At 44.0% G+C, this 24746-nt stretch overlaps 1 protein-coding gene across 2 annotated transcripts in view; it reads left to right on the plus strand.

The window, feature by feature from the left end:
- Nucleotides 1-394: 394 nt before the first annotated feature.
- Nucleotides 395-24746, plus strand: part of UBTD2 (ubiquitin domain containing 2) — a 53868-nt gene continuing 29516 nt past the window's right edge. The window contains exon 1 of one of the 2 annotated variants that reach the window (XM_082771986.1): nucleotides 395-512. In XM_082771986.1, coding sequence (XP_082628112.1) covers nucleotides 443-512 — 70 coding nt within the window. In that variant the 5' untranslated portion in view covers nucleotides 395-442. Of the gene's footprint in view, nucleotides 513-1087; nucleotides 1208-24746 lie in introns of those variants that run through there. The other variant, XM_082771987.1, reaches the window with a different exon arrangement.

Here is a 24746-nt window from a genome sequence, read left to right on the forward strand (position 1 = left end):
GAAGGGTGCAGGGATGAAGGGGAGGGAAGGAAAGCCCCAGCCTGCACAGCAAGCTCAGGGCAGGCCCCTCACGACCCCAGGGCCTGAACCCTGAGGTGCAGCGAGGAGCCGGCCCCGGGTGCCCACCCCAAACCCGCCTCGCCCGGGGCGGCGGGGACGGGCCCGGCCCTGCCTCAGGCTCCGCCGCGGCCTACACCGGGCCGGGTCGGGCCCCGAGCAGAGCTGGCCGGGGCTCGGCCGGGGCCCGGCGTTGGGGGCTGAGCGGCTCGGTGCGAGGGAGGCCGCGCCCCGGAGGCGGTGTTGCGGAGCTCGGGGGCGGCTCCGGAGCCATCGCGCCTGCCCGGCCGGCCGGCGGCGGCGGAGCTCGGCTCCTAGGGGGAGGGGGGTGGGGGGAGCAAGGAGAAGGGGAGCGGAGAAGGGGAGCGGCGGGTCTGCGGGCCCCATGGGCGGGTGTGTGGGCTCCCACCACGACTCCTCGGGCAGCCTCAACGAGAACTCGGACGGCACCGGAGGTGAGAGCCGGGCCCACGGAGGGGGACGGGAGGGGAAGGGCTGGCTGCCCACCGAGCCGCGAGGGGACCCGGGGCCTGCGGTGGGGCCGGGGCTGGAGCCTCGGGGTTGGGGGGAGGGCAGCGCTGTGCCCCCCCTCTGCCCGTGCTCGGGGCTCTGTGCCCGGTTCCCCTCCCCACCACACGCCCGGCCGGGCCGCAACTTTCCCGGGGAGGGCACTGCGGGGGTGCTCCGAGCCCTTCCCGGGGGTCCCCGCTCGCCGGGAGCCGTCCCGGGATGGAGCCGGGAGCAGGGAGCTGCGCTCCCCCCCCCCGGTGCCCCGGGGAACGCGGACGAAGCCTCCCCCCCTGCCCTCCCCCAGCCCCGGTGCTGGGGAAATAACCAGGGGCTGGGGGGACGGCCTGCCCGGGGCTCCCAAACTTTGTTTTCCTTGGGCTCGGCTCCTTGTGGTGTGTGGGAAATAATTCTTCAGATAACTTAGGTCCTGGCACTGCTCTGGGTTGGGCTTTTTTTTTTTTTTTTTTTTTTTTTTCCCTCATTCTCTCCGAGGAAGATGGATGCTTTTCCTCTAGCCTGGATCTCCCGTGTTAAATAGTCAGTTCCCAGGGACTTCAGCTGCTGGAGCAGCGTGTGCTCGCTCATGTGCAAGCACACACCTCCTTAGCGAGCCTAGCCTGTGTGGAAACCCTTCTGCAGTGTAAGTGGCCTCAGCCTTTATGCTTTTTCTCTACCTAAACGTCTGAGCGATTGCTTTTTCAGTCTTCAGTTTGCAGACCCCTGATGTTCTCCAGCAGAGCTCTTTCTGCTGTGTGGTCGTTTAAAGTCAGCCTACCCACAGGACGCTTGGATAAGGAGTCCTCACACATGCAGGGTCTACAGATTTCAGGTTGAAAACTGCTGACCTAGATCTACATCTTCTCCTGTGCCTTACGGAGTATTATTTATTGGTCTGTTTTTACCTCAGACAGCCCAGCCGATGGCTGTTCAGTCACAGCAGTGACTTTATCGCTATTCCATAATGCCCAAAAAACGCAGCTTTTACATCTGAGGCAGCCACCTGCTGATTAATGCCAGATACATAGTTCACAGAAATACCAGGAAGTCCAGATGTGTAGGATTTAATCACATCATTGACATTAAAAGGAATTTTATAGCTTTGCCTAATGTGAGTCTTTCTTACTCTCCCCCCTACTTTTTATTTTTAAAAAAAGCAAGTTACCTAAAAACTACATAAGTACTAAGCAAACTTACTTGCTCTTGCGTCTCTTACTGGTTGGTAAGGGACCAGAGCATATTAGATGTCAAGGAAAAAGAATGGAAGGAGTAGTAACGTACTTATAAAATCTTGACCAAAAAATAGCATTAAAAGCTGTGCTGACAATTTTTCAGGGACCTGCTTCAGTAGCTAGGTGTTGCAAGGTGAGATTATGTCACAGAAATAGCTGTGGTTTAATTTCCTCACTCTTCTCTGTGCTGTCCAATGAATGAGATGGGGAAAACAATCAGAACTTTGCTGATGCTGTAAAATAGTAATGCTGCTGTCTTAAGCGCTCAGTAGCAGTACGTGAGGTAGACAGTTTTTGTCCAAGTTGTCTAAAAATTGTTGTCCTGGGTAGACTTACTCAGAGCATGTTACTGCCTAGTGTTTACAGGCCTGGCACGCTGTGGCTTCTGGGTTAAATAACCTATTGTATTTGGTGCATTAGAGCAGCAGCTGGGTTTTTCAAGATGTAAGAGATGCAAAACGCATGTCAGCTGGCTCATGTTGATTCATGCTCTAAGGATAATGCTCCTTAAGGTTGTCTCGCTGAAGTGAGAAGTGATGAAATTTCGGTTGAATTATGTGCTTCTTAGGACTGTCTTAAACAATGAGTTACAGTGTGCAATAGCCTGTTTTGTAATGTTGCATAGCTGTTCTTGCTTCTCTGAAAGGAAACAAAAAAAAGGGGGGGCGAGGAAGGGTGTTAAGGTGCAGGAACCTCAGCACATCTTCTATAAATCTAACTCCTGAGACACTGAAGTCCAGCCTTCACTAATCCTTAGATTTCCAAATTCTTTGTGTGTGTGCCTGTGCTAAGTACTTGAGCTCTGGAGGGAGCTTATGTCTTGAGACATCAGGAAAGGAAACAGCTGAAGCACAAGTGGACATGATTTTGAGCCCAGTGCTGGACAGAAGGGCAGCCTATTCCTGTTTCCAATACAAGGGTTATTTCCTCCAACTCCTGTTTTGTGACCTAGTGAGGCGTAATCACTTTCAAATTGCTGTCAGTCAGCAGGGCTGCATCATTTTATAAATCTCAGGAAGGTGCTTTAGAACAGAAACATCTCACTTATAGCCAGAATGTTGCCAGTGATAGACTGGCTTTGGGGGAACTTTTTTTTTTTTTTTTTTTTCCCCTCCAGAACAGAAGAGTTTTTTAAAGAATTCCAAGCAATTGTGACATTGATTAGATAGTAATAGCATGCTTGATGTTGCATAAAATTGGGAGCCAGATCTCAAGTCTAATTCCTACCAGTCTCAACCTATTACAGTGCTGTGAGGAGCTGGTGAAATCTTGCTAGATTGTATCACTGGAATTGAGATGAGAATTTGTCACATCCCCATACTGTCCCTGGTCTTTTTGTCAATCACTGGCACTTCCAGTTACTTCCCTGCTGCTCAGCAAAGCTGACAGTGCCCTGACCGTGTGCTGTTCCTTTGTCTTTTCCTATGGTGTTTTTCAAGGTCAGAGAGATGCTTGCATTTACCCGGAAAACTATTTAATGCACTTGGTGTGTTTCTGAGTGTAAGAATGAGTTAATCAAACACACCAAGCTCTGCTACATGCGTACCCGCTCATTGCACGTCTCTGCTCACATTGACCAAAGCAGGAGGAGTCTGTTACTTAACAAGAATTAAGCAGATGCTGCTTTGCCCATCCTGCTGGAAATGAAATGGTCTTTTCAGATTGATACCAGCTGTTTCATTATCACTGCTCTTTTTCGTGAGTTTTCATTTTAATAGAATATTGCTGTATTTAGAGAGAAAGTTCCTGTCTCAAAGCTTGGTGCATTATAGTCCAGCAGAGCTGTATTGTGGTGTGCGTATGTCCTAGATGATGAGATGAATTTATTGGTGACTCTTTAGAGGAGATAAAAGAACAATAAAAGATGATGGTTATATGCTTTATAGACACAGGTGTTTCTCCCCATCCCTTTAGCTCAGCTGTCTCCCATCAGATATTCCAGGCTTTCAGGAGCCAAGCAACCAATCTCTGCTTGCTGTGCCGTGTTAAAGGTGACTGAATTTCTGCAGGATGGAGAGTAGAGGGAGAAATAGCTGTTCTCTGGCCACTTACAGCTTGTGGGACTTCTTCAGCTGTGTGTTCAAGAAAAGCATTGAAGTATTGGGTTAGGAGTTAGCAGCTGGAGAAACATGTATTGTGCTTGTAAGTATGGTTTAACAGCTTATCAGGTTATATTTGGTTTAGCATAAACCAGGGAATTTGCATTCCCACATGCAGGGCCTTTTTGGAGGTCTCTTCTTAAATTTCTTTTCATCTTTTTGGAGGGGAGGAGGGGGAAGTTTGTGAAGGGAAAGGAGAAAAATGAACCAGTTCATTTTCTCCCAGTAAACTCTTTCCCCTATTATAAGCTGCATATTACTTTGTCTGACTTCGTAAAGTTCAGCGAGACAGTTATTTGTGTGGAGTAACGAAAGGGCAGGAAATCCAATGTCTCGAAGCGCGGGCATGACAAGTCATTATAGATTAAGTCTTTTGGCTGCAGCTGTCTGATTGCTGCTGTGCTCTTGATGTGATGTTAGCCTGCCTGTTGGAGCTCTTATCGCTATTCTTTGTTATAAAAGACGATGATTCTGTTTGAAATTTGTCTTCTTTACTGCTGCCCCTATCACCCAGCAGTGATAATAGGAACAAGCGGAAATAGGTCTGCCCATCTGAGTGACACACCAGAATATATTAGAAGCGTAAATTCTTCCTGCAGTACTTGATATAGTACTGGCGCTTCATTAAGCTCTGGAAAGCCAAATGCCAAGCTTGACCTCTGCTTTTGGGAACTGGACAACAGTTTCTTAAATATTTTCAGTCGAGTGCTGTGTAATGCTGCGCATCACATGTCTAATTTGAAGCTACAATAACTGCTTTCATGGTGCCTCTACGGCAGGCTGACCAAGGGAATTTGCATATTAAGTAGTCAGATTTGTGGCTCACAATTGGGCTGATACAGTGGGCCCATGCACAGCTTGCGCAGGGTTTTTAAACAAGGCTCTTATGACTGAGCAGTTAAGAGCATTTGGTGCGGACCCCGCGTATCAGCATACAAAGAATCTCCCAGATTGCGTTTTGCAGTGTTTGGGCTGTTGATCGCAAGCTGTGGGTAGCGCGTGCCAGCACGTAGCACCTTCCTGGGAGTTTGCTGCTACCTAAAGGAGGGTGTTCTAGGCTTCAGGTAGTTCCTGCTGCCTTGTAATGCAACCCTGAAATAAGGTGCTGGATGTGTTTTTGTAATGTTAAATTCAGAGCTCGCATTAGGTGTTGTTTTACTGTGGCTTTCCTTAAAAAAAAATAAATAAATATACTAAGCTTTCCTTTTTTTTTATATATATCTATGATTTTCACAACTTGCTGTAAATCTCTCGTGATTTCCACAGCAGTATGTGTGTGTTTTATCAGGGCTGTGTAATAAAAGTAGCTGTTAATGAATGATTTGGTTTCCTAAGGGCTGGGCACCCGCAGCCTGCTTGGGATGGGTAGGATCGGCAGATCTAGCGCAGAGAGCACCCGAATATCACTCTGCTGGTATGGCACTTCTCATTTGTAACCCAAGAGACCTCGTTTGTTTTTCAGGTGATAACAAGTAACTGGTGGCAAATGAAATAAGGTGTTATTTGTGCTGTTAATAAGGGCTGACTAATGCAGCTGTTCTGTTTCCTTTTTGGCATTGTTCCTCCATGTAATTGTTTGTTTGGTTTCTAGATGAAGTGATTTGTTTTAATTTCTCTGTTTGGGATTTCAGTGTTGAAAGCAATGAAATCCTCCCCTCCCTGAATATTAAATATAATGAATTGAACATTCTTTGTGCATTGGAGATTTTTGATAAATGGAAAATATTGTTTGTTTTCTGTTTGAATAAACTCAAAGTCAGCAATCCGCTCTTATTACAGCGGGTAATATGATAGCTATTATTTTTCATATGAATGTTGAATAATACAATTTATGAGTCACAAGTTATAATGCAACTGAAGCCAGAAATAAAGATCTGCCTTATAGCAGATCTTTTGTGAGAGTCCTGACAATTGCTGCAAGTCTTGCAGGTACAAGGAGGGATCAAGGTAGCCACAGCTGGTCTACTTACCCAGCTCTTAAAAATAAATATATAACTAAATCTGAAGAACTTCTGACCGCATGACCTTGTTCTAGCAATGAATACAACTATTCCTTTGTTTTTAAGCATCACGATCCATTTTTTGCTTAAAGGGCTTTATGTAAAAAGCACTTTCACCCCGTCTTGTAGGCTAGCACTGTATTTGTCAGTTACATTTTTAGGCAGTTGTTACTCGTTTGCTTTGTCTCTGTCACTTCCTTAAAATTCAGACTGCTCTGATGCAAATTCTTATACTTCATTTACTTTTTCCTCTTAAATGGTGTATGTGTGCTTGTATTTATATATATGTATATACATATGTTCGTTCATATATATATATATATACTCACACAAACACGTAATTCTGCAAATTGCTTGTGCCGGCCACAGGAAACCATGGTTTGAGGGCCAGTAGGTGCTTTGTGATCCTCCCTGTTCTTTCTCATCAGATTCAGATGACTTTTTGAGCTTGGCTGGTGTGGTGCAGACATCCTGTCCTGCAGAGACCAGGTACTAGTACCTGCTGCCGTGCTCTTGTGGCTTTCCAAAAAAGTACTCTGAAATAAAATGCAGCAGAGTCTTGGTTTCCATTCCTGGTGGGATAGTCTATGAGAAGAGGTCCAGCTGAGTGTGCAGAACCAAGCTTCCCTTTCCCAGAGCTGGTGGCATCCCTGTTCCAGGGATTCCTGCCTCCCAGCAGCCAGGGTGAAGCAGGGAGAAAGAAGACTGTGCATGGCATCTGTTGGATGCATGTTGCTGAAGTGTCAGCTTAAAGGCAGGAGCCATTGATTCGCTTTCATCTTTCCTACATGCAGGTGCTTAGGGTGTAGCTTGTGGAGGTTTGGTTTATAATTCTTCCAGCTGGAAGCTCTGTAGGTCTCCTCTTTCTTTTGTAAAAGTCAGATTATGAAATAAAGCCTCTCTGAATGTTGCTATATCTAGTTTTAAAAGCTAGTTCATTTGGACGGCTGTATTCGTTTTAATCATAGTAAAAACACAGTCAGCAGGCTGATGAGGCAGTACTCAGGGATGCCTTGCCCATTTGGGTTGCTGAACGTAAGCGTGCTGAAAGGTGGCTGACCTTGGGTGGATGCCAGGGTGAGGAGAGCGTTACGTGCATATACTTGGGGCTTTCAGTCATCTGTTTGCTCTGCGAACTGCAAACCTCCGGGCTCTGTTTACTCACAGAGATGCTAAGCCCTTGGAGTTTGCATTGCGACTTTGTAGCCGGGGACTTGGCACGGCACAGGTGGATCTGCGTGTCGGGAGAAAGGACACAGCACGTCGGATCCGTTCCCTGGAGGATCGGCTGTGCCATGGCTGTAGGAGACTGGGGTGGGAGAGGGGCAGGACTCAGTTACCCAAAATCAGCGAGGTGACCCGTTTCGTGAAGCAGGTGGAGTAGAAGGAAGAATTAAAAAAAAAAAAAAAAAACAGCTGAAATCTAAGATTTGGAGGCACAGGAATGTTCCACTGCTTGAGAAGCAGAAGAAATAGAGGATTGCTTGTTTATTTTTAAGAAAAAGCTTTTCCCTCACATTGTAATTGCATTTCCAGTGTGAAAAGTGCGGAATGGAGTTCAGTGCCTCGTGCTGATTTATCCAGGATCAGCAGCAGCTGTCGGAGCAGCACATCCAAAAGCCGCCCGGGTGTTCACGTTACGCTGCGTGTCCAGTCCACGGCAAGCACCTACAGCTCAGCGTAACGTGAGAGTTCACTGTCCTGACCTGCGTGCAGTAAAATATGCACCACGTCCGCTGTGGTTTAAGGTTCAGCTGGAACCTGAGTTTTACACCTTCTGCCCCTTGCTGACCTTGGGCTGATCTCCCAGCTGTTACCAGGTAGTCGCTCTTGCTCCTGGCAGGCTTGGAGCAGGTTTGTTTAAATGAGCGATGGCCGAAAGCTGGGGCGGTGCAAACTGTGTAAATGGTTTTTCCCCTGTTTCCTGCCTCTGAAATAAATGGGACTGCGTTTTAAATGCTGAATGGGGCTGGAGTCTCTTAGGCTACCTTAAATATTTAAAATGACATAAGCAGCCTGTCATGTGGAGACTTCACAGTAGTGAGAGATGCAGAGCAACTGCAGATTCTGCAGGTGATAAGTGCAGAAGCCACTAATAACACGCAGTTAATGAATTTGCAGTTGTTGTACATCCATTTGACCTGCTAGGAGCTAATGTAAAGCAACTGAGAATTGCACTTCATAAAGTACAAATACAGAGGGGGGGCTCCTTGCTGCTGTGCTTATGCATTAGACCACTTTTACAGCTCCTCTGTTCTTCTTTTTCCCAGTGTCCTTTTCTATTCCCTTCTCCCCACCTCCTCAGTGAAGATGATTTAAAAGGAAAAATTCAAAGCACTGCTTGAAAGCCGTTTGTGGGAGGAGATAGGCACGGTTTTGAAGAAATGATTCTTCCCTTCTGTCGAAACTCAGATGTGATGAAGGATTTTTTTTTTTTTATGTGCGTGTGTATATAAAGGCATCCTTGTGCTTAAGATGAGGTAGAGGAGAGGAGGGTTGGGGAGTTTCTGCGTGATCTATCATGTGGTTTTCCTACAATCCCAAACATGAAAGAGGAGGCCCTGCACAAATGCTAGTGAGGACTACTTCAGTAGTTTTCAGTGAGAACAGGTTCTGCCTGGGGAAAAACATTTCCATGAAATAGCCTGTAATCTATAATGTTTGAGATTGCATGTTAATATTTCATGTTTCACAGGGAATGTTTGCCCTTACTATGATTAATCTCCTGTTATTGACACTTTTCTATAAATACCTAAAATACCATTCATTGCAAGCATCTTATAATTCATAACTTTTAATGAACAAGAATTTCTAATAATTGTACCAACTGTAAATAATTCTTGGAGTGCTGCCTTCCTACATTGTCTGCTGTCATTTTTCACCTTTTTCTCATTAGAGATGCATGTTCTTTGAGAATACTCCCAGGGCCTGAAATTGCATCAGGAGCAGAGCACAATAGTTTGGGGTTGGAAGCTTGTTACCTTTGTATTTTTAAAATTCAATTCTGGAACTCAATTTTTGCTCTCATGCTGTGATCAAGGGCGCTCCGGATCCGTGAGAAGGATCTCTCCTGGCATTTACTTTGTCGTTTTATTTTTCTGCTGCAGAGCTATCATCTCCTGTGATTTCTTGTCTGTAGGGATAAATACAGTCTTTTCTAAAAGACTACCTGCAAAACATCGGATAGTACCTGCAGCTGGTGAATGCCATTTTCTCCTGCCAATTTTTATTTGGCAATGTGCTGCTGTTTGAGCGACTGAGCCTACTGTACAACACTGGCAATTGCAGGATAATGTCTGTCTGGTGAAAAGGTAAATAGTTGAAGTAAAAATCGCTAATTCACATGGTTTGTGTGTACCCCAACAAATACTTCTTGGCAGAGGCACAGAGAAACGCTGCGTATGCCGTATGTACTGAACTTAATGCTTTCAGTGCATATTCAGACGTGTTTGCTTAATCTGGGGTATAAGCAAAAGCTGCATGTGTCAAATTAATGTGTTCAGTGCAGTGTGCTGGGCTCTGGTTGGGCTCCTGCCCAACGAACATTTTGGAGCCCCTCTTGTGAGTGGCACTGCACTCTCCCCCTCTCTTCCCAGGGAGCTGAGCTGTGCAGGGTCCTGGGGAGGGATGCTTGCATCCCTGTTCAGCTCTCTGGTGACAGCTGATCCATGGCACAAGGGCTGAAGCAAGGCTGAGGAGGCGAGAGAAAAGAAATGTTAATGGGAAGCAAGGTTTAGTGTCTGAGGAAAATAGTTTGGAGACAACAAATGTTATCTGAAGGCTGGACGAACAATTTCGCTCAGGCTTGCTGGATGCATTCTTCAGGAAGCTATATTTGGTGGCAGCGGTAGTTAAGCATACGTTCAGCTGAAGCTTTGCGCTCCAGTCCTTCACACCTCTAACTAGCATCATCCTTCGCTGCTGCCGGATTTGGTGTGGTTGCCTCTTGGGGACGTGATCAGAATGTCCCGAGAGCAAGCAGATCTCCTCCTTTGCATCGTGTGTCTGTAGCACACACAAAATACATGCAGGGAGCGTACCCACTGAGTGGCTGGTGGTATCGCGAGTCCCAGCCGAGGGTTAGCACTTCAAGGGGTGAAGAAGGGGAAAGCTGTCAAATATCTATTTAAACTTTTTTTAAACAAAATTGGAACCGACTTGAGATGCATGTTGATGACTTGGCTCGGTAAAATGCATGACTGATTTTTTTAAAAAGATTTTTTTTGCTGTGTGCCTAGAGAACTGCATTAAAAGAATATGGTTTGCTATAAATACAAGCAATTGTTGAATAGCAGTATGTTGTGTGAAGTGCTCATCAATATCTGATATTATTCTAAGACAAGTTTAAATGCTCATTTCAGATAAGTTTTCTTACTCATTTGTATGTCAGCTCTTCACATCTGTATATTTCCATTGTATCTTTCTCCAAATCGAAAACTAGTTCTGGTGCCAAAACAGCTTGAATTCCAATGGAAAACCGCATGTGTATTGAAATCACATTGCTTGATTGAAGTCACATGCTTTAAATCAGTCACGTATTGTATAGCCTCACGCTGATGGCACTTAATGCAGCGTTCCATCACTGTCTTAACGCGGCTGAAACAAACGCGGTCATTGTACGTATCCAAGGCGCTTCAGCTGCTGCACTGATATTACAGCACAAAAATAGCTCCAAAAATACTACAGGCTCAGTTTTTGGCTTTAGCTGAAACGCCTTCGGAATGGAACAAGAGGGAATACAGAGTTTTAGTCTCTCCTCTGGGAGAAGAAAGGAGCAGCAGCACTGTCAGAACAAGAGCGCGTGGCTGTTGCGGATCGGCGCTGCGAGGCGGTACCAGCATGAGGGTCCTGTAAGTAACCCTCCAGTCCTCAAACTCTAACACACAGTAGAGACTCAAAGTGTGTTTTTTTTTTTTCCCCAATATGAGGAAAAACAATCCAGTAAACAGTTGATTTTCCTATAAACCTCTAAAACGATTTCAACTATACTGGGGCTATTTTCATGCGTTTAAATGGTATGAACCCTGTGGAAACATCTGGTGCTCCTAAACAGCGACAGAGCTGCCTAGGCCATTACCACCCTGAAGAGATTGTTATGGAAATGATGCTGTTTGTCCAAACGCAGATTTCCAAAAGCTTTCATACATTTAGTTTCTTATGGACAGAAGCCTTGCCGAAAGGAAAACTCCAGCGTTTCGTGACTTGCTGCAACCTTGCAGTGCTCTATTGGCTTCTGTCCTACTGCTCTTGTTTAAAATGGGTTTCTTTGGGGAAGCTGTGCTTACAGATGGAATTACACTATTTTAGTAGCCATAGACCAAGTTTTTGTTGGGCAAGCCAATGGGTATGGAATAAATGGAACATAAGGAACAGTACAGGTCCCAAAGATTTTAGTCTGACTGCAACATTGCAGGTTTCTTGGAAGCAACTTCTGCATTTTCTGAGCTGTCCATGCATTAGTTTTTTGGTCAAATAGGCCCAATCAAAAGTGAACATTTTAATTCCTGATCTTTTCATCGTGCTATGGTGTTCTTCCCTGGCTTATTTACCATTAGTTATGTTAATTTGTAAAACTCGAAAGGAACACCACCCTTGTGCCCACCCCATTGCTGGGAGCTAGCTAATGTGTAGGAGTGGTGATGGCATGGGCACGGTGGGTGGCCTCTCTCACTCTCCCCGTTTCCTTCATCAGCCCCAGGATGTGATCACTCGTGATCAGTTCTCAAGGAACAACTTTTTGCCCATAATTTGTATGTAAACATAGTTAAAACAGCACTTACCACAACTTCCTCAACATACTGGATCTGAAAACAAACAAGTTTAATTGTTCACTTCTGCAATGTCACTCTTACGGCTTTATCCATCCCAAAGAAGTGAGGTGTTTCACTGTATTTTAGGAAGGCAACTTTTTCACTCCAGTTACATTCTCTTTCTGTTGATTATATTCAGGGGAAGAAACGGCATGCTGCACAACTGGGGAAGAACCAACATTAGCATTTTATCTTTTTGTGGTGGAAACTTATTACCAAGAGTTAATAATTTGCATTAAGCTCCACATTAGTTAGGAAAATATTATAGATACTGGAGGGTGGGGGAGGAAGTGTTTCGGTTCCTGCAAGTGTCCCACCTTGTTAATGTCTCTTGGCAAACTACACGGAGAGACACTGTGAAAGCTGCTATTTGATAACCAAACCTGTTAATGAGAGATTTTTGTTGGCTTTTTTTTTTTTTTTTTTAGCAATGACGTTTCATATTTATACGAGGTTGCACAAAGTCCAAGATAGCAGTGCTGGCAGAGGCATCTGTATTTTCTAGTTCAGTGCAGTGTCAAGCAGAATATTCCCAGTACCAGCCGACCTAATCTTCTCTTAGACTATTTCCAGGTTTGCCTACTCAAGTATGCTGTCACTATCTGATTGCTCTCCCTGCCAAATTTCCAAGCTGAATTCATCTTCCATTGATAAAGTCTGCTTCTAACTGCTTAGTGCAGTCACCCTTCCCTCCTTCACGTCTTCTTTCATTATCATAAATTAATGAGGATTTTTTTCCAACTGGAGGAACTCTTGCCTTGCAAGTCAGATTTGGGTATCTGCACCACTTTTCTTGTTCTTATTTGGACACGTTCCAGTGCAGATTCACTTGTTCATATTTAAAGCTAAGAAATGAAACAGTTTCTCAGAAAGCAAGTATTTTCTAACAAGATATTTTAGTGCAGATTATTATGTATGAAAGTCAGCGTGGATGCTAAAAAATGAGCCCATATGAATGGGCTGTGCTCAGCTAGGATAGCTCTGGTGAATGCTATCCTAGACATGAGCATTTCCTGGTGCATTTTTCTCATGCTCATCTTTAGCTTTTGCACAGGTCAAAACCTTCAGATTATGCACATTCTTTTTTTTTTTTTTTTTTTTTTCTTTCTTCCCTTTGTGGCTGATACTACATTATTATCTGCTCTTTGGAAATGCACTTGGCATTGATTAACTGAGTGCCAGGTACTTCATTGACCCGTCTTTAAATGCTCTGGGATTAGTTTTTCCAAGCAGTGTGACCGCTGAAAACACGCCTGCTGTAGTTGTTTCCTTGGGTGGCAGCTTGGATTGAAAGCTTGGGACAGTTTGGATCCGATCCTGCTGTTCCAGTTACTGGTAATGTAAATGCCAAAAATTGCTTTGTTGCTGTTTTTCAGCTTTTGTTTATATACACGTTTAGATTATGGTAAATCCATCTGGCTTCTAATAATATTGTCGAGTCTTAGAGGGGCTTTCATCTTGAGGAGAAAAAAGAAAAATATTTTTTGGTGATTTTTATGTTTGTTTAAAAAATAGTAATCTGCATTTCTCTTGCATTTTTAGATAATGATTTAGGGAAGCAGGGAAGGGAGCAGAGTGGTCCAACCTTCTGTGCTGATTCTGAACCCCAAAGCCGTGTATCTTCCTGCTGGATATGAAGGGATTCTGTCTTCACTTTCTTCTGAACAGGGATTTTTTTTTTCTTTTCAGTTTAGGTCTGAAATCCATTTCTTGCAGTAGGAGATGAAAGCATAAGTTTTGGCAGTATGACAGATTTTCTTCTACAGTTCTCTTTAAGTGGGGGCCATTCTCTGTACCTGTCCCCATCTGCACCTAATTCTTTTCTTTAAAAAAAAAAAAAAAAAAAAAAAAAAACCTGTAAAGAACCTCACTAAAAACCCAACTCCTGCCAATGCTGTTTTGACTCTACAAAATGTATCTTATGGTACTTCAGTGAATGTTTTTGGGCCGTGAATATTTTGTATTGATTCTAAGGACTACAGGAAGATTTAAGAGATCCTTGCCTTGAAAATTAGATTAAAAATAGTTACACCTGACTCAGTATAAATTTGATGTTTTTCATTATTTTTACAACTATCTAACGTGTAGGGGGTTAGAAGGGAAGAGGAGGTGTGTGACATCAAGGCATGTTCAGTATAGGTGCTTAGAAAATCTAATCTTGGCAAATATTCACTATCTAGGAATAGATGTTTTGAAAAAGATTTCTAGCTAATAGTGTGCCATTTTCCTTTTTTTTTTTTTTTTTTACCGAGTTCATACCGAATGAATCAGAAGGCACAAGCTATTCTGTGATAGCCGAGAGGAAAATGCTGAGATCTGGGGAGGGGAATTACAGCTCGGTCATAAAAATAGAAGTTGGTTCGGAATAGGGGAAATCAATCTTTCAGGTGTAGCATGAAAAGAACATGAAATGCGGATTATTCTTTCTCGGTGACTTTTTCCACCCGTCCCTAAATATTTTGCATTCGCTCATCTTGGACATACCCCAGCAAAGATTGCTCTTCTCACAGCAAAGGAATCTCTTGTTTCTTGCTGCGTTTTTGGTTATTTTTAATAGCCTCTGTTGCTAGTAGTGCCTAAATATTGCTGGCATAGGGAGGGTACTGAACGCTGGCCGTAGTTCTGTGAACCAAAAATAGAGCTTAAAAAGTAGAGAGAGAGAAATTGCTGTTGGGAAAATCGCTGCCTGCAGGTTGCCTGTGATAACGGGGCTGGATTGATGGGTTCCAATCCTGGACGTACGTTTTTGATTCTTAGTTTGATACAGGCTTCTGAAAGCAAGAAAGCTTAAATACTTCCTTTGTGTATCCGCGGTATTCACTGGGGGGACCTGAATGGCTTTTTTTCGTGTTCATAATGTGATTGCTACTGTAAGGGAGGCAGCACTGGAGCCCCGGCTCTGACGGGTCCTGTCCAAAAAGCACTCCTGGAGCCAAGGCGCCCTTGCTCAGAGCTGCAGAAGCAGCACTTGGTGTGCATAGTTTGCTCATTAGAGCACAGCAATTAGTACGGCAGGCTGGGCGGATCACAAATGCACTTGCAGCCGGTTGTTTTGGGGAATTCTTCCTTTTTCTGCTGGAACCAGCAACCAGCGTTTTGTTCAGTGCTTTCAGCAGTCACTACACCTAAATAAAATCGTTGCACATCTGCAACAAATGTATGAAACCCATGAGAGCTCTGGGCTATTGTTTTTAAGTGGCTGAAATAAAAATCTTGCTAATGCTCTCGTCCTCATTACGTGCCGAAATTTCTCATTCTTACACTCGAAGCTAAGTATTTTCTCATCAGGTAAGGGGGAGAAGGGATGAGAAAAGGGTCTGCCTAACAATGATGAGCTCTGCCTTAATTTTAGGATCAGACTTTTCCTACAGGAGCTTGACTCTGAAGTTCAGAATCAACGTGCACTTGGTTTAACCTGCTGTTATGACACTCGTTACTTAAATTATAGGACACGGAAAGGAAGGTGCATGTTTCCTGACAAACAATACCATTTCTGCTTATGAATAGATGGTAAAATGAGAAAAGTAAGTTCCCTTGAGTGTTATGGTGAACAGATTTTAAAAAAAAGAGATGAGGGTAGCCCATGTGCAAGCCCGTGTTCAGCTGTGCCTGGGAACACAGCGGCTGCTACCTTTGCCAACACAATCATTGTACTGCGAGTTTTTAGCTTGCTCTGAGTTGTTGAGAATTAAATGCATTTTAAATCAAATCACATTACGCAGTCATCCCTTCCTTTAAAAGGAAGAGAAGTTACTTAAGTGAAGTGCTGTTGCGTCTGTCGGAAAGGCTGCCCTTCGTTACAGAGCTAGCATCGCTCAGGCCATTAATAGAGCTAAAGACCTGTGCGCTCGGGGACTTTTGGAGGAGATCAAATTAATTTGCTAAAGGTGGAAGGGCTCTGGCTACTCTAATCTATCTTAATTCGAGCAATTTAAACGGAGAGGGCAGTTTCCTTGGCCTGCTCCTCGGTCCCTGTGTCTCAGGGAGAGCAGCAGGCTCCCACAGGAGGCTCGCAGCAGGAGCTGAGCTGTGCGCCGGTGTTTGCTGACTGTGCGAAGGCAGAAGGTTATGCTCCTAATTTCAACACCCGCAGTTAAATGCTTAAGGTTGGATTGCATCAATAATCCCCCACCATAGGCTATAATATGCCTGCCTTTTTTTTCTAAGTAGATCCAGAGGGAGCTAACGTAGCCTTGAATGGATGTAATTTTAAGGCTACTTTGTGCAAGTGCTCTGGCTTAAGAGTAGGGCTTTTTTTGCCTGAATATATGAGAGAGACAAGCCTTTGTTGCAACCTGTAAATGTTTGTGTACGTTTTTCATTTTAGGTTAGGAAGATGGATGATAGATTCCTAAATAACAAAGCAGTGCACTAAGTATCCTAATGTATTATAAATTGTCTCTGACTCTAGGTTAAATATGGCTTTCTGAACAAAAAATATACTTCAGAAGTAGGAATTCTTTGTCTAAGGGTCTTTCATGTGTAATATAGACATCATTTTTCAAAAGGCAGCTAGGTCTCGAAGTTGAAAATCTTGAGCATTTTTAGTAACTAGTGTAATTGTGCCATTTTAGAGCAGTCCTGCTTGCAGATGCCAGTTAACAAAACCTCCCCATACTGAGCTGTTCCAAAGCATCATTTGCTAAGGAAGTTCTTGAAAAACTTTCTGACATCTACCCAGTCCCATAAGTTCTATCAGTATTAATCTGAACAACACTGAGAAGTGAGCTAAACTTGTAGAATATGCCCATCTTGTCCTTTGCTTAAAAAAAAATCACCTCGCCAAACCTTTGAGTGCAGTTTGTTCACGTTAACCTTGTATGCTGTTGGTTATTGTCATCTAGCGTTATACACAAGCAGTGAACAAAATTCTCTGCATTTGTCACCAAAATAGGGATTACTCCAAGGTAATTGTGCTAATTAATGATGCAATTATTATCATTAAACTTACTAATTACATAGTAAAATGGTATGGAAAGTAAGCCCTTAGTCTGACTGCAGAAGAACAGTTAGCTGAAAGATTTATTTATTTATTTTTAATTCATAGGTGTGATTTTTTTTCCGTTCCTCAAAGTACCGAAAAACAAATGGAGCTTTAAGCCTGTGGGTTGAACCCTCTGATGCTGTGTGACACTTTTTTGTTCGTTTGTTTTTCCCTAAAATCTTCTACTTTGGATATTATGGTTAAAATTTGGTTTCAGCAGCAGAAACTCAACTCCTGGCATGCTTTAACGTTTCTTCCATGACCTGTGTATTTGCATATCCATGGAAATGAGAGGCAAGAGGACGGATGTCACCATCAAAGAGTGGAGTAGCAGTGTACAGGAGACCTGGTGGCACCGTGCTGCCTCAGGGTGCAGGTAGTAGTAGGAAATTATCCAGCTTCACTTAAACTTGAGAGAAAGTCGTCTCTTGTCCTGTCCCCATGCTGTCAGGAGATCCTACTCTGGAGCTTCCCATATTGAACTGCTTTCCTTTCAGGGTTTTGCTTTTTTTCTTCCCATATTTCATAATCTCCAGCATCCTCAGCCAGAGAACAGAGCTGTCAGTCAATTGCTATAGCCAGGCCCTCATTTTTGGGGTCTTCTCAAGCTCCTGTAAGTAATGTCTTTCGTTTCATCACTTGATCCAGACACTTAATCAGATTCCAGCATCCACTTCAGTTTCGCTGGCTCTTACACGTTGTTTTAATGCAAATTCCTATCCTTCCCCTGGGATAAAAATCAAAGGTGGGATTGGCCCCACCGGAGTTTTTGACAGCAGTTAATTTTCAAGCAGATCCCAAATTTGTCTTCAGTCATTCTTCACAGTACATTATAACCTCTGATTGGGGGCACTGGGACAAGCAGACTTTGGCATCCCAAGGCAGCTACTGATAGCTTTGTATTAGTAGCTGTCTTAGAAGTCTGGATGTTGCTCTGTAAGCTCTTGTTGCTGCTTGGCCTTTACACCGATTCCTAGACTTCCAGACTTCCAGTTACTGAGCTTTCTCCAGTCTTAGGTTCTGGAGTGCCTGGAGAATGACTGACCAAAAGATCCAACTTGCATCTCACATGGTTTTTCCTGACACCCCCTCCTTGTTTAACATGACACGCTGTCGAATAGAAGTCTGGAGTTAGCTTAGGCTGTGAGCATTGGTTTGTCTATGAATAAATTTTCAAGCTTATTAACTGGCTTGTGGATCCAGAAAGTACTGACTAGAAGTGAACAAGTGTTTTTGTTTTTCTCTGGGGCATTAAGCCGCTGTTCTGTGAGACTCCTGCCCTGCAGGGGTTCAGTGTGCACAGTCAAATGGATGAAAACTAAAATGGATCTGGTTCTTGTGGTATCTTGCTGTTCGGGAGCACCTGGAGGCTCAGTGATGTGGTCATTTAGCATCTGTGCTCATACTGATCTGTTAATCTTGTGATGAGTCCCTTTTTGCTAAGGGGAAGCAAGACAGCAGGAGAGGAGGGTGACTCTTGCTAGTGAAGCACGTAGAAACCTCTGTGGATGAAGAGCCTTTTGTGCTTCTGGGCAGTTGAAGTATACAGGGTTTGTTGTTTGGCTTTGGGGGGTGGTTTGTCTTGTTTTAATCAACCCATCTCAGAAATGAAGTCTCACCCTTGCAAGTCTGGTTTTTTTGGCCTTAAGCATGCCAGGAAGGACAAACAACCCCAAAAGATAGGTTTTGTGATAGGCAGAAAAGCAGGTGTGTGTTCTGGAGGAGTCTTGAGTGATGTTAAGGTGTGATGACTTGTGCTGTGCACCCTTAAAGGGTAAACAGCGAGCAGGGAACTTGAAGAACTTCTGCTCCTAAATCACTCGTGATAGTCCTGCATATGGCAGGACTGATTTGACAGCTATTTAAAGAAGATTTTACCACCTATTGTTAAGAGATGGATGAGAGATGACTTCACAGAAAGAAGCCTGACGTTTGAGGAGCATCGGGAGCATCCTACCTCCCCATTGCACATCGGCATGCTGCCATCTGCCCCTGCCTGGTCCAGCGGGTGCTGGCAGAAGCACCTCTCCCAAATTGCTGGGGTGGAGTCCTAGGAAAATGAGTGGTAGGTTTTAGCTAGACACCAAGATAAAACATCTTGTTAATGGGAAGCAAGTGGAAAGCATCTAAACATTGATAAAGAAATAAGTTGTAAATTAATTTGAAACAGTAACTTTCTCATGGAAAAACTGCCACGGAAAATGGAGCTTAGTAAAGCAGCAAGTACAAAAAACACAGCCTGCTGATTGAATCTTTAAATGTTTGCTTTTGTGCATCTTGCCTGTTCCTTACACTGAGCAATTGGTTTTCCAAATGGCACTCGTGGAACATACCACAGAACTGTAAAATTAAATCATGAAGGTAATGCATGTTTGGTATGTGTGTCAGGTAAGATTCCTATTTTCAGCTTATACTGATCTCTTAATTAACTGATGAGCTTAAGTAGCTGAGATACAGTAATAGTGCATTTAGTTAATTGGCTAATGTGAAACTCTATCCCTGCCAATGACTATGACACGGGAATAAATTCAAGCCATGGTGTTAGGTCCTGTAACTAAGCTAATTGAATCACTGGTCGTTGTAAAAGCAGTTACCTTGGAGGCTTTCTTATTCATTCCCTTTTGGAGTGTGTGACTTCTGTGCACAGAAGTGGCGTGGCCAGCAGTGCCATGTTCTTGCAAACTCTCCTAGGACCATAATATTGTCTGCCATGGGCACTATACCTTACACAGCACAACGAGCTGTGTGAAATTTCAGGTTTTGGTGTGGAAGGCTCAGAGCAACGTAGCCTGATGCAAACTAACACTGGTGAGATGGGATATGAAAATGTTATTAACATGATTTTACATGTTAATGTGAATATTATGTTCTTAACATGAATGTCATTAGTGTGCTTTATCTTTTGGTTAGCCCCGAAGAAGTCAGGCAGTTGCACAAGATGATCCTTGAAGATCCCTGCCCACTGAACTCTTCAGTACCATTGGTGCTAGTTTCTGCAGCTCCTCCCAGATCTTACTTTAGGGGGGCCTCCTGAGATTCTGGGATCTCACTTGGTTTTAAAGTTTAAAGAAATCTGGGTTTCTTTTTGTAAGGAAGCAATTTCACCGACGGTGTTTCCCAGAGAGTCCTCAGAAGTTGCAGAGTCAGTGCACACACCCCGTACGTGGTGCTGCTGCTGAGGGTTTTTCTGCTGGCATTCAGCACCCTTGCACCTAATCAGGGTGGAGCTGGCTGCATTGTTTAAAGAAAATTATTAGCCTAATCTTTTCTGTAACTCTGACAGGACGTCTGATAAGGCTGCCTTTGATTTATTTTTTTTTAATCTTTTTTTCTTAAATTAAAATTGTGCTAGTATTGGAAGTACTTGTGGCACATTAAATAGAGACCAGATGTACAGCAGATGTCCCTGTCTGTCACTTAGCAAATTCAGAGAATTTCTGATGACCTTGTGTGGTCGGCCTGTGGCTGTGTGACAGAGGCTTGCACTAGTTGCACGGCTCCCATGGCCAAGGCCTCCATAAAAGCAAAGCTTCAGTTTAAACTGTGCTGAGCCAGATGCTGACTTCTGTCTTGCTTGAAGCACACAGGTTTTGGCTGTTAGCTTGCAGAGAAAAGCTTGCAGCACTTCAATTGTAATCCTTTTTTTTTTTTTTTTTTGATGGGAGATGTCAGCCTCCAGTAAACGTTTAAAGCTTTCCTTAGCAGTTCATATACGTGACTGTTGCACAGTGGTCACAGAGAGTATATGATTGAGGACAGAAGGGGGTTTCTGAGCCAGGCCAGCATCCACTTGCAGCTGGGAGCACTAGATCAGTTGGTACATCAAATCCCTGCTGGCAGGAGCAGCAAGTTGGTGCTCCCGTCATCGCCACCAGCAGGCACGCAGCTGACCCACCAGAGGAACCATCACAGTGCAGTTTGAGCTGCTGTGTCTCAAGTTCCCCTGTTTGAACATGTTAAAAGTGAAGTTGCTGAATCCCATTCTTCCTCCTAATGGGAGACAGAGGGCCTTGGGTTTTTTTGTTAGGCTCCACACAAGCTGCCCGCTGCATCACCACGTTTTCCAACTCCACCGTGCGGTGTACTGTGATTTTTGTTTGCAATGAGGAGCTGTATTGATGTGAAGCTCTCAACTGTGATCAAGTCTTAAACCGTGTAATGCAGCCCATGTCAAACAGAATATTTTCGTGTTGCTGACAGCTTCCTTAATGGTGGGTCAATCTAATCCTGTTCTGCGTCCTGCTGAAAACATGAGACCTACTCCTATATGTGGTAGATAAGAGTAGTTTAAATTCTAGTGTAAACAGCACTGAAAGGTAATTGGGCAGTCCCTTGATGCTCATTCACCATAGCTCTCTGAGCATCACTGGGATGCTGAAGCTGGCAGTGTGCAGTCAGTACCACCACTGCTGTGCTCCTTACTTTCTGTGGAAGCAGAGTTCATGGCTCTGAGATGGCTCCGATGGGGTGCAGTCAGGACAGGTGGGCATCACCTGGCCATCCCATCACCCTGCCTGGCAGCATTCCGGCTTATTTGCAGCCTCCCCTTGATGGAGGAGCTGATTTGAGGTGGTGACTCTGCAGGGGTGTTTGCTCCCCTAGACATCTTCATCTGTCAGAAGAGACGTTATATCAAAACCTTAATTGAGATAATCAGAAAATTTTCTGCTTGTGCTTCCAGCAGGAAGCCAGCTGAGCAGGCAGGGCCCAGCAGTAACCATAATATGCTTTGCAGCTTTTGCAGACTAATAATGAAGCCACAGAACTAATGCTAGGCAATAATGCTGAGCTTTTTTGGTGGCAGACCAATGTGAAAAATTTCCTTTGAAAAACAGTATGAGAAGTCGAGGCAAATAACAATAGAGAACCTCACACTGGCTTTTCTTGCATTATTGCTCTCTCCTACAGTGCTTATTCTGAGCATTTGTAAATGTCAGGTTTTGCCAGCCTGTTCTCACAGCCTTGGAAGCAGAGAAATCATCCTCATAAAATCTGAATGAACAGACCAGAGGCTGAAGTTTACTCTTGCCAGCTGGCTCTCCGCTGCTAGACAAAATACACTGATGGGTTTCAGGGTTGTGTGAAAGGCCACCTACCTTATCACAGCACATCCCAGCGTGAAGCGAGTGGCAAGGCTCCTGGCGATCTGGATGGAGCCCGTGTGTGCATTTTGGGGTGGGACGGGACGTTTGGATGTGGTGTACAGTCAGGGAGGGAGCAGATCTCACAACTTTGAAGCTTTTTATTTCTTGCTGCAATGCTGTTTGCTCCTTTGAAATGTGAGAGGTGATGAGCTGCTTGGAAATACCAGGCTCTCTCTCGATTTCTTTTGCAGTTCCTGTTGAAAATGATGGGAGCGGTGGAAAATACAGTGTAATAGCTGGTAATTAGAGTCAATTTTCTTCTTTGTCCAGCACATTCGTACGCCCTCGTCCTTTCATGGGTTTTGTATCTCATGCTGTGAAGCCTCTGGATTGACTCTGCAAAGATTTAGTGCCTTGTGCATGACTTGTCCAGAGCTGACTGTAATTACCAGTGTGACTTGCGCTTTACTCACTACGCTTGTTTCTGTGCAATTAGCTGGTTTTGGAGGAAGGTGCTTGGTAAGAGTTGAGGAGAGAGCTGGAGAAACAGGGCAGGCGTGTTCCCTGCTCCCACTTTGAGCAGTGCTCTGCGACACCTATGGTCCTGGCACCGGTGAGTAGCCATCATGGGACATGGTGCTGTTTGCCCTGCCAGCTCTGTGTCAGGATGATGCCCACAGTGGGTGTCTCCCCATCCCCAGGGGGACCACATCACTTAACACCAGCCCACGAAGTGTCTGGCAGGCTGCTCACAGAAGAGTGCAGACCCAGCTTCGAGTGATCAGTCCCATGTCCTCCACTGCTTCTTCCCCTTTTCCATCTTTTTCTTTCTTCCTTCACCTCCTCTCAGGGAGGAGAACGGGGAAATAGCCCTGGGGTTGCTTGGTGGGTTTAATTCTTCCGCACAAGTTTGTCCTTATTAGGTTTGCTGCTCTAAAAATCTTCACACCACAAGTTTACTACTTGCGTGGCTTAATTTTGACTGTTTTGCCTACGCCTTTATAACTCGGATTTGTCTGTAACCTTATGTTTTATGACACGTCTATTCAAATATGTAACTTGAATTTCTACCAAGAAATGTAATTTTTGTGTTCATTCCTGTTGGGAAATGGAGTTTTTCTTGTGGCATTCATTCCCCAATCTCCCTTCATTAGAAAGCCTAAATCTTAGTTTCGAGCATCAACAGATAGATGGACCTACACAGATGCATGTACATGCACAACATCTGGTAAGTTCATGCTTTCCCAGTCCCTCAGCCCCACAGCATCCTCAGATGCATTACACTACTCTGAATATTCTCAAGACTGTCCTAATAGATGTTTTCTTATGAAATCCTGATGTTCCTTCTCGTTATGAAAATTTGATTATTCAGTGAAATATTTCATTTGTAAGGCTGAAAATCTTTTACTACTGCCCAGGGACGCTTTCTTTCCAAAATACTGTTCTTGCCTTGCAAAAATGTAACCTTCTACAGAAAAAAATACAGAAAACTAGCAATAAACAGATAAGGTTCTGCTGTTTTCCCGTTGTTGTGTAAGCCTGTGCTACTTAAAGTAATTTACATTGTGTGAGCCTGGGTGACAATGTAATTCAAATTGTCTGCTGCTTAGGTGCAATGCATTTCCCCCTTCCCCCTCCTCAATTCTTGTTTTTCTGCACCTAACCTTTGTACCTTCCTCCAAACCCCATTGTAATTCTGCTCCTGGAAGGATTATGCCACAGATGGAGTGAAAAAAAATGATTGGGATAAATTCTATCTAGATATTGATACCAAATTACAAGATAGCTTATGAAGAAATTGGAGCAATGTAGATTTAAAATGAGACTCATTTGATGATAGAGTAGAGTACTATTCACTGATTTTGGGGAGGGAAGCCCTTGGGACTGTTACTAAAAGGAACTTTATAGGTAGCAAACTGTTACTTTGCATTTCATTTGTCTTTGAAAAGTAATTTGTTAGTAATCAATCCTCAACCGCAAAGCAATTTTGCAAAGAATATTTTTGATGATTAGTTCAATTTGTGTAATATTCAGCTAGCTTCTCATGACTGTCTTCAAATAATTACTCTTTGCTGTTTCTCAAATTGCTTCTCCCTGAGAGGATATCATTTCCTCTGTTGAGGCTGTGCATGCCTACAGCTTAAGCAAGCTGCACGAGAGCTGTGTGCCACGCTTTCCTTGCTGGCCTCTGCTTCTGCAGAGCTTGGTCCATCTTGTTCGATGGAGTATCGTTTCTGTCCTCCACCCATGGAGCCTGGCAGTCATCAATCCTCCCATTTCCACTGAGAGCAGTTTTTGAAAAATGTCTCGTCTTTCTTATCCAAATAGACAGTTTTGTTAATTTTCTGCCCTTTCGTTTGCACTTCTTTTGCGTGTTCCTGCACTGTTCCACACAGTTACTCCAAACCGTTCATCTCTCAACACTTAAACAGTTGTTTCCATCTCTTACATATTAAAAGAAAAAAAGGAAAATTATCATATCTTCCCACCTTCTCCCCATACTGTTGGCACTTCAACATTTTGATGTTCTCTGCTAACGTTTGCCCATATCTGCTCTTAACTCCTGCTCCAGGCTGAGGAGACCTCCATGCCAGTCTTCCCCGTGCTCATTTCTTGATGTGCAATGTTCTTGCTATGAGTCTACAGAGCTGAAAGCACAGCAGGGCCCTATTCTTGCAGCTCCTGTACATAACTGCTTGCAAATGCATGATCAGCAGCGTTGGGTCTTTAGCCCCCAAACAGCATGTGGCCAGTCCATAAGTCGTCTTCTGAGATCTGTGCTGCCAAGCCCTCCCCACCCTGGTGGATTAGGTACCCGTGGAGATGTTTCCAGTGCATGCTTTGGCCAAATTTGGATGTGTTTTCTTAGAAGAGCAGCAAAATTCTTACGCTGCAAGCAACATATGCTTCTGTTTCAAAAGAAAAGGAAGAAATTCACTGCGGAGCATTTGCATGGATTTTAACGTAAGCCAA

This window comes from Aythya marila (assembly GCF_965140915.1).
Source record: "Aythya marila genome assembly, chromosome: 14".
Classification (NCBI taxonomy): domain Eukaryota; kingdom Metazoa; phylum Chordata; class Aves; order Anseriformes; family Anatidae; genus Aythya; species Aythya marila.